The 14071-nt window shown below is 41.3% G+C and overlaps 1 protein-coding gene across 1 annotated transcript in view; it reads right to left on the minus strand.

Annotated features, from left to right (window-relative positions):
• Positions 1 to 14071, minus strand: part of fat4 (FAT atypical cadherin 4) — an 80347-nt gene that overhangs the window by 32841 nt on the left and 33435 nt on the right. Inside the window, exons 2-4 of the mRNA XM_085905552.1 lie at positions 9026 to 9157; positions 3830 to 4091; positions 2840 to 3190 (exon numbers count right to left, since the gene is read on the minus strand). Of these exons, the coding sequence (XP_085761678.1) occupies positions 2840 to 3190; positions 3830 to 4091; positions 9026 to 9157 (745 nt within the window). The remainder of the gene's footprint in view (positions 1 to 2839; positions 3191 to 3829; positions 4092 to 9025; positions 9158 to 14071) is intronic.

A 14071-nucleotide genomic window follows, 5' to 3' on the forward strand; every position in this document is an offset into this window, starting at 1 on the left:
CTGCTAGCCTGTTCACAGTGGTAGTAGTAGGAGCTCACGCTGTTCATTAATGTAATGAAAGTCATAATGTTGGTCCAGAATTTGAGGGCAGGTAGAAGACAGGACTATCCCTCAAAACAAGTTAATTTAGAATTGATAATAAAGTGTTTTGTTGTTGTTTCTGGGGTGTTATAGTTACCTACAAACATGTCACAGAAATAATATTGGGAAACACGAGAAGTATTTTAAATTATGTTTGTCTGAATGTCAATATGAACATGAACGACACAAAGCTAAAACCCTCAAACGGATCCCGTGATGTACATACAAACAGTCGGGGTCATTTTTTACAGTAGTCAATTGTGTTGACATGGCAATTTCCAAATCTTATACAAAGAGCATACAGCAGATGACAAAAAATAGCTCACAAGGATCGGAATAGGAAGTGGATGTCTGCGTCCCAAAAAAATAGCGGAAACCAGGAAACCACCGATTGTTTTCATGTCCAGACGTGAGACAAGATTGTTTTTGACGTGCTGTTTTTTTCCTGTTTGCAAACAACAAGTTACGTCTTTTCTACAGCGTGTTTTAAAAGCTACTACTCTCAGGTTAGCCCTTGGTCATGCAGCTGTTTCTTAATGAGCCAAGCTAGGTTATACGACACTTTGTGAAAATATAAGTTCGGACTGTAAAACCACCTGTTGAACTGTAACCACACGCGACATACAGTCTAGTACATAATGGTCCAATGGAAACAATATATGCTACCAAAGAATACCCGACACGGACATGCAACATGTGGTCATAAGTGCTTACTGCCTGCCATGTTTAATTGAGTTTGTTCTTAGCTTCCAGGCCTAAATTTGAAGAATTAACTAAATCTAGTCTCCCGATTTTATTTGGAGGAAACCAATGCAGGAGCAAGTAGATTAGATTGAGCATACCTCTTGTTTTACATTGTATTTTAATCAGATCAACTGTTTTAGTAAATTTAGAGCTAAAAAAAATACTGACATCTGCAGTTTCCTAAACAAAAAAATGCAAGTGCTGCTCTAATATGACCTTATATTACAAATGAGTGTGATAACAAAGACATTTTACAGACATTTGCGGAAGGTTGCACATTTACCCCGGCATCCATTGTTCTAGATGACATTGCTAGATATGCTAACTGTGCTTAAAGGCATTATCTGGCATCCATTTCCACAAATTGTGGACTCGCAACAGCTGGAACTCCCCGTTCTTGTCATTGCAAAGTGGAAGATGCAATCTAGGACTCATAACAGGCAGCTATTGAAAGACAAATGCTATTTATCATCTTTTTTTTTTCCTTTTTCATTTTTAGAATATAGTGCTATTTTTAGAGACTAAAGTTTCCCAGGATAAACAGTGTAACAAACCAATGAAGTTGTACTTTTCAAATTCACTTCTAAAAAAGCCTTTTTTTCAATATCAATTTACACCTGAAAATATGCCACTTTGCTCGAATGACATTATGACTTTTCACCAAAACGAAGTACCCAAAGTGTTTTTTTAAAGGTATGTAGCAGTTGTGTTAAATTGCTGGTAAGATTATGATGGTCCAACATTCTAACCAGTCTGAGAACCTCTGATCTAAACTTGACATCAGGTTCTATCCTAAAGCTGTAGTGTGGAACTCGAGGGGTTGAAATGATCTTAAATTGAGCATTGGTAATTAAACTCAACAGGGTAGTCATGTGGAAAGCATCTACCTTCCCACACCAGGGCAGAGCATATTTACAGTACACAAGTAATCCCTTATCAAAGGCATGAGTGCCACTTCCATCTGGGTTATCCACAGAGAAAGAGGGGAGGGGGTCGGGTCAAAGGGCAGGGCTTAGGAAGTGCTAACAATGGCGGTGTTTTATTTGGACAGTGGGAACGGGTAGCTATAGGTTTATGAGATTGCGGCGAAGAGGCCGGCAGGAGGACTGGACGCTGTATTTCCCTGGGAATGTAGGTCACAACCAGCGCATTACGGTCTACATGTAGCGGTAATTACAGCGGGTTTGGCAAATGCCACTACCTGATCTCACTCGTAATCACATGGTCAGCGTGTTGTATTTTAGAAGTTATTTGATGCGTGACGTGAAGTCAGACGGCCATGATATATGATGCATGCATGAGATGAAATATGAGGTTGTATACTGCCAGAAGATGACTAAAGAAGAACGGCAGAATTGTTTTTAGTTCAGCAGGACAACAGTTTGAATATGAGCTTGGGTGTTGATCTGAGTTGGACAGATTGTGTCATTTGGGTTAGATTTCTGATTGGAACATTAATTATGAATACCACATTTGCCACAAAGAGTGGCTGGATGTGCTGAAGTGTTTGTTTGGGCACTGAGTAGGCTTTAAAAACAAAAAAACGTCATTTCTCCATAAGAGAAACGGTCCAAACCACGGGTGAACTCGCAGGCCAGCTATTTGGCTCATACCAAAATACCAACCAGACATTCCAAATTGGTACACCCACAGCAATTTGTGGAATCCAATACAAAATATGTTGCTTTTAATATTGGTATAATTTTAATTTTCATATTTACTTTTTTAGCATCCTTTCAGGCATTCATTTTCTATAGCATAGAATTATTTGTATTTTATTCATTTTTTTATGTGAAGTTTGCTACTTCAAATGGTTGTCAAATATTGAACATCTTTCAGTATGAGATACGAGATACGTATCGGTGTGCGCTCAGTGTGGCTCATGTTATGTCCAGAGAGCCTGTGACTACAAGTGTCTCAGAAGAATGAATAAGTGTAAAAAAATGATATTTTGTGTCACCATGCCTCCTGTGTGTGCAGTGCTGTGTGTCTGTCCATTGTTGTTCGTACATACCATCATCTGCATCACTGGCACTGACAACAACAATGCTGGATCCAGGCGGCAAGCTCTCCAAAACCGATGTGCTGTACACGGTGGTGTTAAACGAGGGAGCATTGTCATTCACATCCAGGATGTTGAAGTAGACCCTAACCGTGCTGGCTTGCCCCCCGCCATCCAGCGCCTTGGCCGTTAGGATGTAGTACTGCTGATTCTCGTAGTCCAGCGGCCGCGTCACATTGAAAACACCAGTGACCGGGTTCAGCAGGAAGGTCTCGTCTTCGTCGTCGTCCTCCAGTAAATATGTGACCTCGCCATTCACCCCTGAGTCAGAGTCGCTGGCAAGGATCGCCGCCACAATGGAGCCTGAGAAAACGTCGACACAAAACACCCTTCAAGGATTTGCTTTTCACTGCCAATGCGATTAAATGAAAACTCAGTGTGGGGTTATCACTGCAAGGTTTTTTTTATGAATACCGATGACTCACTCGCTCTGTCGGAAATGGACAATTTTTCAAATTAAATGCCGTGGCAGGCTGCCAATCATTGACATTGATAAATACAATGTAACATTTATAAATGGGACATGACCAGGCTGCATGCTGAATACTTGGATCATAGAAAATGGCTTTCACTTTCTGTAGTTCATCCATATTCTGCAGATTTCATGGGGTATAGCAGGTGAGCTGGAGCCTATGCTGGTTTACTTTTGGGTACACCCTAGACTGGCACTAGTCATTGGCAGGAAACGTATGTGTAGACAAACAACCTTCAACTAGGAGAAAGCTGGACTACTCAGAGAAAACCAATGTGTGAACCATACAAATGCCAGCAGCCGAGATTTGAATCTCTGCCCTCGGAACTATTTGGCTGATTTGCTGACGACTCCATCACTGTGATATTATGTCAAGGATACTTGATCACAGAAACTCAAGGATACTTGATCACAGATGCTCAAGTCAAACCTTCAACCTTCAGTTGAGAGATGAACACTCCAATTCTTACCTGATGAAGTATCTTCAGGGATGTCAAACGAGTATGTCGGCCGCGAAAACTTGGGCGTGTGGTCGTTGACATCTTCAACAGTGATGTTGAGCCTCATGTCGGACGACTGCTTCCCGTCGTCAGCGCGCACCAGCAGGGAGTAACTGGAGCGGCGTTCCCGGTCCAGCTTCTTGGTAGCGATCAGATCGCCAGATTCAGGGTCAATCCGGAAACTGTCGTCCGCACCACTGATGATGGTGTACGTCACCAAAGCATTTGGGCCCTTGAAGTAGAGAGAATAGAAGATCATTTTACGTCTGTCGTCTAATTTTGGCAATTAATCTGTTCAGAGTTACAGAGAACCTGAAATGTATCACAAATGACTGCAGACGTAAGATCGACTGTGTTAGGGTTGACAAATTGTGAGCAAAACTCAAGTACTCAACTACAGTCAGGAGGAAAAGGTGAATCTTGTCTTTTGGAGCATTGGACTTTGTTTAACTCAGTCTCAAAGTGTGGTATAATAGGCCACAGAGAGGTTAAACATTTTCACTGATGGATTGATTGGTGATGAAAGTGTCTCTATCTAGGAGGAAATCAGATTACTTTTGCACTCATGTTAGCATCGGGGCCTCTCCAGATCAAAGTGTGACCGTTGACTGACTTGTGTTGTGCTACTTGTCATCTCATACACAACACCAATCTATGACAGCGATTTGAAAGAACACGACGTACACCTTGGTCACTTTAAGCCTCAACAAACTCAGAAGAGGCTCGTGTATGAAGGTTCATTGAGTTCCTAGCTTCGTGTGCAGTTAAGCTAAGTGATCCTCTGGTACAAGCTGCACACCACTATTGCAACCATGACTTTGGAACTGGAGAAGAGCCCCTGAATGCGATATGATGCATGAAAGTGCCTGATGACAGAGGCCTGACGTTCAGGTTTGTGCCGGCAACAATAGGAGATCAGACAACTGTCTCGCCTAGTCTGTGTTTTTTTTTTTTGAATGTGTTCAATAAAAAAGCGACATCAAAAAGCGGCTGCCATTCAGTGGGATGAGGCGAGGGGTCTGGTTACAGCTGTTTAAAAGCTAAGCAAGAAGAGTCTCTTTCAGTTGTATCTGGGGCTGTTTGCTGGGTGCTTTTGGATCCTGCCTGGACAATAGAGAGGCTTATGTTGAGATAAGTGTATTAGCATATTTACTGGCTGTTGCCTGATGACAATTATATTCACGTCATGGTGGCCTCCAATGTATTGTAGCGACCCTGTTCTGTGGATTGATGTAGGAGAGCAAGAGTGTGTGCTTCGTAAGTTAAGCACAGGTTTTGTTGGCCTTTATATATTAAAAAAAAAAAATTACACAAGAACATACTGACGGCAGCAAGAAAACGGAGCGCCAACTAAGACTTTGTAATTGTAATTCTAATTCTTCTTTGACATAATGAACCAAATAAAACCAAACAAGGATAACAAATTCAAACATGCTAATCAGTCTTCCGAGATTCTCCAGTCACAATTCACAATGATTTCTTATCTTCATTTTTTTTCCCTTGAAGGTTTGACCTTGTCTTATTGCATTACCAGAGACCCCTTCTGTGGTCCAGGCGCAATAAACCCAAAAAGTAAGAAGGCAGTTGCCGTGAGGCTCTACTCATCTAAAAACCCCGCTGTCATCAATCAGTGTCTCTCGCTCTGGCAATCCCATCAGCAACCTGGGCTGCAGTCCGGAAACTAACACTTGTGGCTTTGCCAATTAATATTCCTGGCAGGCGGGACAAAACGACGTGAGAAAAGGACCAGAAATAAAATTTCATCAAAGTATTTTTTTTTTTTTTGCCAAGTACCCAATGTGATTAAGATCTTGCACACTAATAGCACTTTCATTCCTGACCTTGACTCAAGCCTACTTTACAGCCCTCGATAGACGCATCATTGGGAACGGCAGGCGAAGGGAGGGGTGTGGGGGGTTAACCAATTAAACAGCAGCCTTTCAGTAGGAGCAGAAGGAAACTCATTTAACAGACCGAAGGCTTCAGAAAAAACTGGGCAACACAGACGTTTGAAAAACTATGTGCTGACACCCGTCACCTGTTTCTATTTGACGTGGTGGCTATCCAGGAAAAAAGAGGTAGCCGCAGCTTTGCCTTCTATTGGTTTGCCATTCATAATGCAGCCAAGATGGCAGTGATGTTGATGTGTCAGGAAGGACCAAAAAAAAAAAAAGATGCTTTCAGCAAAACGCAGAGGCAAAACATAGGAAAAGTCCCCAACCACTCGACAAAGAATCAAAATTCTCCGTATTGGTAGTTTTAGTCGTAAATGTGCCCAAAATACTTTAATATCATTTTATCACATTATTCTTAAAAATAATGGATTACAAACTATTTGATTTGGAAAAAATGCACATATACAGTCATATGCAGTGAAAAGTCGACTCCCTCGAACAACCAAGGCTATAAACTTTTCTCCTACCAAATACAAAGATATTTTTCATTCAAGATGAATCATTTAGACACACTTCTGTGACAGTGATTGCTATTATCCTCTTAGCAAAGAAGAAATGTTTTTTGGGGGGCAAATAGCACAGAAAAATGATACACAAATAGATGAACTTGCTTCACAATGTTAAAGAGATTGGTAAATTTGTTTGGTTCAAGGGATGGTCCCAACACACGAGGTGTTCATGTGGAAAACAATGTTATAAAGGGGTTGTAAAGTTGTTGTTTCTGTACAGGGATGGTAATTCCGACTTTCAGTGCTTTTTACTGAGTCGCAAATTAAAAATTTCCGAGTCGTGGTTTGCGCATAACCAAAGCCCCCGACTGCACATCTGCACTGGCCTGGCATTTGCATAATAGTTGTGGCACACTTCCTTGGGCAGAGAGTCAAGAAAAGCCTTAAAAAGTACGTATCAATGGACAAACCAGCTGTTGGTCTTTTTAACGTCAGCTAAGAGAAGGCTTCATAAGCTCCCAGTTGGTGATGTTGATTTGAACGCTCAGTTGCAGAACCCCCTCTTGGAGCACCTGCTGTTGCAATTTGTTCTCATTAAAAATGCACATGTGAAATTTTCCACGGGAGTTAAGAAAGCTTGTAAAAAGCATCAGTCAAACGAGGTGACAAAGATTTTCAAAAGAGCTTTAACCTGTATTGTTCTGAGGGCTTAAACACTGATTTGAATTCAACCTTTCTGGGGTGAAAACGGGACCAGCCAGACAGATTTTTATGACAGTCAAGTCTGGGATATGATGTCTGCATTCATTCTGTCAGCTGGTCAACAGCTTGGCCTCAAAGGGGGAATCTTCCGATCCGTTCCAACTTCCCGGTGTCGGTGCAAGTTAGGTTTCCTGTGCAAGGATGTGGGCAACAAACTTGGCTGGAGTATAACTTTCACTTAGCAACCTTTTTTTTTAACAAAAGATACCTCCTATATATGTATATGTTTTTCGATTCAGCTTTGCTAGATGGGACTTATTTTTTATATAACTAATGACAAAAATAGTTTGTGGTCAACAGCTCAGACTGCCATCCCCCTTAAGTCTGCATGAGGAAAAAGTGAGCATAATTTCAATTCCATATGCCTTTTGAGATGAAAGGCCAAAAAATGTCCTCTAAAATCCAACATTCCATCCTAACTCTCAAACCTGCCTTGGGCTCTGAGATTTACAGTCAATATATAGAGTCTCGAAAAAAAAAAAAAAAAGCCTACAAGTGCCACTTTATGACTTTCATCACACGACGTGGGGGCGAGACCAACAGCTGCACGTTGAAAAGTTGTGTGGCCTCGTCATTTATTTTTGAGACCATTCTCGGTCTTTGTGATCTCAATGGCCGGATTTTGCCCCTGGATTTAATGTTCATATTGTTACTTTGCAGCTAACGACGGGGAACCTGTCGCTCATTGAAGGGAGAAACTGGTGATGTCATCCAATACCAATGAATTCAGATTCAGTTCTGAGGTACCTACCTTCTTGAAAGGTAAGGCATCTTGAAAAATAAATGAAAATAAATGAATTGTGCTCCATTTAGTTATCGCAGTTTTTAAACAGACTAGACATTAAATTAGTGCATGGATCCACGCAGGCACAGGAAGAACATGCAAACTCCACACGGGGAGGTATATGATATCATTTTGTTCTCATGCTTAATTTAATTGAAATGAAATTATGTTTTTTTTTAGTAAGGCTTTTTAAAACTGTCCTTTAAATGTTGAAAAAGTGAGCAACCGCTTTTTAATATAATGTTTGTTCAGGGTATGCCAGTGATGTAATGCGGGAGGGATTAGCGGCAGGGTAGGACACTCTCCTGTGGGACCTCTCGGATAACGTTGAAAACGTGCGAGACATCGTAACAATTTCCAAGTGCACATGTCGGCGCTGTGTCTGGGGGGATTATGCGCGAGTGGGTCAAGGTGTTGGTATGCTCGCGCAAACGAGAGTGGGTAATCTGCCTCAGTCAGGTGCAACAAAGGTCAGTGGCTAATTTTACCAGTGCCGAGCTAGCGTCTGTCACGGCCAGTAATCCCGCTTTGTTACTCGAGTGGCATGGGTGGGTCGCAGTGGTGTGAAGGAGCCACTCATGTCGATACACTAAGGCTGGATTTGCACCGCGTGTTTCAAGTGACACAATTCTGCTAGCTCTCACGTTGAGAGTTCGGTTAACAAGCTAACAACAGCGCAGCATTAAATCACAGATTTACAGGTACATTCCTTACTTTCAACCAGGCAAATGTTTGAGAGAACTCAATTTAACATTTTGTCACATTAGAACTACAAATGTAAACATGAATAATCAAAAGGTTCCAAACATTTCTTGTTTTTTTTTAAAGACTTGTACTCGTACGACCAACATTCCTTAAAAGAAAATCATGGTTGTTTCAAGTAAATGTTGTAATATAATCATAATATAATGTTGTCCTGATCGCCCTATATTAGAGACGATCAGAGCAAAATTCTATCCTGCAAACAGGCATCGAGTCGCAGATGGCATCGGTTGTTTGTTTCACATTGGATGTGTCGAAACACACTCCAGATTTATAGCTTTTCAAATACAAATAATTAAAAAGTAAACTTTATAATGGTGTTTATACAGTGCAAAAACAAATATTTGAAATTCAGAGCCTATTCCAAATCGCTCCCGCGGTAGCTCGTCTAGGGGCAGTGCAAAACAGGTGCAAAAGCACTGGGAGGCCAAACAGAAACTTGGGGAGCAGTTACCTCGTCTGCATCCGTGGCTGTTAGCTGCATTATCCTGAAGCCGTCCCCCACATTCTCCTCGATGCTTACGTCCAGGATGTCGTTGGGGAAAACAGGCGGGTTGTCGTTGACGTCCTGCAGCGTGATCTCCACCTGCGAGAGAGAAAAGACCACCAAAGTTTCAGTTAGAGCCAAGCCAAAATCGACCAAAAGTAGATATGAGTAAACGAATAGCACGCTGCGGTTACTGAAAATGAAGCTGTGGATCATTTGCGAACATTGCTATGTTTCCTCCGGGTTCAGAAAATCAACCGCTGATACCACATGAATAGTGACGCTCTCTGTTTCTGAAAGCAATATTACAGCATGTACTATTCCTGATACAATACCCCAGTCGGCTTGTCTCAAAGCAGTGTTTAGGGAACCACAATGCGGGTTACAGCTCAACCTCACACCCCCCGTTAGGGCTGCATAGAAAACAACATGCATTACACTATTACCAAAGTAAAGAACTGCTTCACTTGAGCGTCTGAGAAAGCAAAATAAACACATCACGGGCGACCGCAGAAACCCCCTGGCTGCATAAACTTCGGGCCATGTGCGGAGACTTGTTACGCTAATCGTCATTTAATGCACGGTTTGCTCATTGTTTGTAGAAATGATGCAATACAGAGTAACATACGCCCCATTTTATGCTAGGCCACGTTCGGTAAACCCACCATTCCATTCCCCAACAAATATAATTAAATACCCCTTTGGACATTTCATCACGTTCGATGACTACCGAGTATTGTGTGCTGCCATAACCCATCTCAGGACTAAAAACGGCTTATTCTCCTCTGTTGTTTATTAATTCGCATGTCGTTTGATCTTAAGTACAGCTGATAGTTTTGCAAGGACCAGTTTTGCAATGACCAATTGTTACGCAAGCTTAGCAAATGTCTAAAACTCCTCAGCGACAGTGCGAATGAGACGTTTGCGGTTTCAAATGTTCTCTGTCTGTTTGTGGCCGTATTACATTTCCACAACTCAAACTGAGACCCCCCCCCCCCCCCCCGCCTTGTACGCTAACCTCAATACACATTTCAAAGTCGGTAAACACGCTTTTGAACCGTAACCGACATTTTTGCTTGGCGTTCCTACTTTTTATGCCTCGATGAATATGGAGGATAATGATAATTATGGAGCATTCTTTCATTACTTCCCACAAAAATAAATGTGTGAGTGGGAATACAAATAGGAAATGGGGGAATAGAGAGGTCATCAAATGTCAACAATGGGTTTGGGTTTTATGAAGAGTTTCCTGCAGAATGCGGTGAGCACACAATGAATCTCAAGGACGTGTTTCTACATACCCGGCTAGTGCCAGGAATTCATTCTGCATTCTATGACACAAGCATGCAACAACAATAGAGGGACGATTCCACAATGTGCCTTTTGGGAAAACTGACGACAATGATTATTTTCTTTTTTTAAGTAACACGTTCTTCATTTTAGGCATCACGGTGCACTAGTGGTTGGTCAACCTGCTTCACGGTTATACAATTCTGGTTTCAAATCTTTGAGGTTGCTTGTGCTCTTTTTGGTTGTGTGGCATTTTCCTCTCATAATAAGAATAAGAATAAGAATAAGAATAAGAATAATAGTAAATTATATTTATGTTGCACTTTACATTTTAAGAAAATCTCAAAATTCCCTAAACATGCACGTTATGTTCACTGCAGGCTAAATTGTCCATTTGTATGAATGCGAGTGTTTGTCTATAAGTGCGCTGCAATTGACGAGCAACCAGCCCACCGTATATCCCACCATAGCTCCCGACCACATTTTAGAGTCGTGATAATTGCAGCAGAATGAGAGGCCTCTTGGCTCAAAAGTTGGGCAAACGTGCCCTAATGACAGTGACTCACAACTTGACTTGAGCCGAGGGGACGTGGCTAAGTCAACAAACAATGAATATTTATCCGTGCGTGTGTGTGTGTGTGTGTCTCCTTGATGTGTAAATAATGCAAGGCACACTCAAGAGGACTAACCTAATTAGTTTAGAAGCTCGCTTTTGGGAAATAATTAAGTCTTACGTTTTTTTATGCAGTTTGCAAGATGGGAATATTTCAAAGCGCTTTAGGGAGAACATTTGTTGATTCAGAGAGAAAGTTAAGTCAAGAGGTAGGGGTTGTATATTAGATTGGAGAGCAGCTTACGTAGAGTAGGTACAAATACGTGAGTTTAGACACTAAATGATTATGTTTCACGCAACCCCTGTTTCAAATTTCATGCCACCTCCAGAGTTGTATTATTGATGTGGTAGTATGAATGATTCACGGGTCAAGTAGTCCCTATACACTCTCCATTATGTGTTATTATGTATTTCCTTGAATGTGATATAGTAGACAAGCAGGAATGATACGTGAAATGCCGTATAAATAACATTTTTAGTTGTCAAAAAAATCGTGATTCCCAATGTATTCATGTTTGTTTTGTGTTTCCCTGCACTTATTTCTTTAGTGCTCCTTCAATATTTTGGTGAATGCTAGTATGAACGCTAAGATGTACTTCATCCATCACCCTTTTTTTTTCGTAACTGTGAAAAAGGTTTACCACTGTGAAATGTCAATTCAATAAGTGTATCTCATTTTTGAAACTTCACGTTCTTTGAAAAGCCATTGGTCATACGGTTAGTTTTCACGAATTAAAATCTCTAATGTTTTATGTGACTTAATAGATGTATTTTTCCCCAAACTCGTTAGATCAAGGTGGTAATTTGTTATCAGTTATCCCAAAAAATCTAAAGAAAAACATTGGAATAATAATGTATTATGGTGACTTTTGACCTTTTCTACCTCAATAAATCAAAGTTTTTGATTGTCAATGTGTTGGGAGTTTCCAATGCTGACAGTCAACATTCCGCCAAGCTTAAAACGACAGAACACGGAATATACCAAAATTAACGGTCCGTCTTACCACTGCCACGCGAGAGGAACATTTTGGGAATCTTGGCTCTAGCTTGTGGTAAAAAAAAAAAAAAATGTCACTTGGAGTCATTTTCCTACTGACAGCGACAAAACGGTGTAGGCTTTCATATGATCCTCACATTGAAAGAGGCCTCTTCAAAATGTGGATGAAAACCTCGTCCGTGTTGGATACGTTCCCTATTGGCTAAACAGGAGCTATATTACTTGAGTATATCCACATATAAAACTAATGGCTTTCAATAATGGGTGGAGCTTGTGATTCCGGCACGTATCTCCACGTGACGAGTTTGGAAATTCCAATTCCACATCTTTCAAAGTAAATCTTGATGGGGAAAACCGTACTTTGATAAAGCAGAGATGATTTCAGGATGATCCAGGTTCTTCTAAGAAGCTGTTGACAAGTCTAGGTCAAGACTTGATAGAAGTTGTTATTGCACTTGGCCTCTTAACACTGAAAGGCTGACTTTGTAAAAGGTAATTTGTACTGCAGCAGCCTCATTTTTCAAATACAGATTCAACTCCAAATACAACACTTCATCATCAAGCAGGAAGCTGGGATTGCTTAAATCTTCTCCTCCACCTGCTTCTGGGAATCCCGCACATCCTGTTGTCTTATTTCATCACTCACAACTTCCGACCCTGTCAGCCTCCCATTCTGTCACAATTTTAATGTTAATGTCCACTGAGGACAAGTGCTTTTTCTACTGAGGTCATCAAGAACCAGGCCAAATCTTTTGTCTCAACTCTGGAGATCTGCTCAGCAATATGCTTTCACACAATGGTGTTTGACAGTATGAAAGAAAATGAACGGAATCTCTGTGAGGAGTTGGTACAATGTAAATCTGGTTAAAGAAATTCAAAACGTCTCACTTTCTAACACATAGAATGATAATTGATAGCACCCCAGGGACCCAACTATTTGTATACAAGTCAATTTTATGTTCCTGTTAAACAAACGAACAAAACGCAAACCACCAGAAAGCAAAATTCATTTCTTTGAAGCAAGACCAAGTTGTCTTTCTGCTCCGTTTCCAAGCAATGCAGATTAGCTTGAGAATCAAATTGATTTTGTCATTTAAAAAAAGGATCCAAGAAGACGTATCGCATATCATATTCCAGCTACATCTAATTCTTTCTACTGACTGCAAGCCATCAACCGTTTAAGAGCCGCGCCCAGGCATCATCAGCAAAGACTGTAAAAACTGATTCCCACAAGTTTTTCACCAATACATGGCTTAAAAAACGAATTTAAGTTGGAACTATTCCTTCCTCAAAAAGTCCCTGCTGTCTGATACAATATGTCATGCTCTTCACTTTTGGAAATATACGAGCGGCCGCGTCGACGAAGCCCAGGCCTCCTGTCTGCGTTCCTAAATCCAAATACCGTATGGCAAAGAACCCGCAGAGTGCCACGCTGCACAGTAGAATTGAAGCAGTAGAAGACTGCATTTATTTTATTTATCTGATTTATCATTGGCTCCAGAAAGAAGTAAATACGAGTGCCATCTTGACAAATTATCCAAGACAGGTCAAAGGGATCTCTTCCGTAAAGCGTCTTTGGCGCATTTAATCGCAAACCGACTCGCTCTGTCAAACAAAAGCCTGCGGTGTAATTCATCTTGCAACCACAGTCATCAGGGCTTCGGGCTGAAGTGCACAAGTTCTGGTGAAGTTTGAGGGGGCGCCGGAAATGGGGACGCACACACAGACTAAAAGATGGACGCTGGCCAAACCTCAAGTCTCTAAAAGTCAGGATATAAGATTGCGTTCCCCTCAAGTCCCCCCTGAACTTTTCAGCAAAAAAAACAGAAGAACGACAAACAAAACAGCAGATTCTGCACTGGATCACCAAGCACCTTGGCCTTATGTAACCAACGAGAAGGAGGAAGAAGGGGTGAGGATGTCGAAGGGAGTCCAGACAAGTGATTCTAACTTTAATAAAGGGAATCGCTGTCCTTTCGGCAGACCACTTCCTCACCTGTTAAATGATGGTTATCTACTGCAGGACCCTCTCCGAACCCTCTGAAAACCCATGCCAAGCTGAGTATTTTGGGATGGATCCCACATATCAAATCACTCACAAGGCAGTACGCTG

Source organism: Syngnathus leptorhynchus, chromosome 2 (genome assembly GCF_054491065.1).
Source record: "Syngnathus leptorhynchus isolate UIUO chromosome 2, UIUO_Slep, whole genome shotgun sequence".
NCBI classification, from domain to species: Eukaryota; Metazoa; Chordata; class Actinopteri; order Syngnathiformes; family Syngnathidae; genus Syngnathus; species Syngnathus leptorhynchus.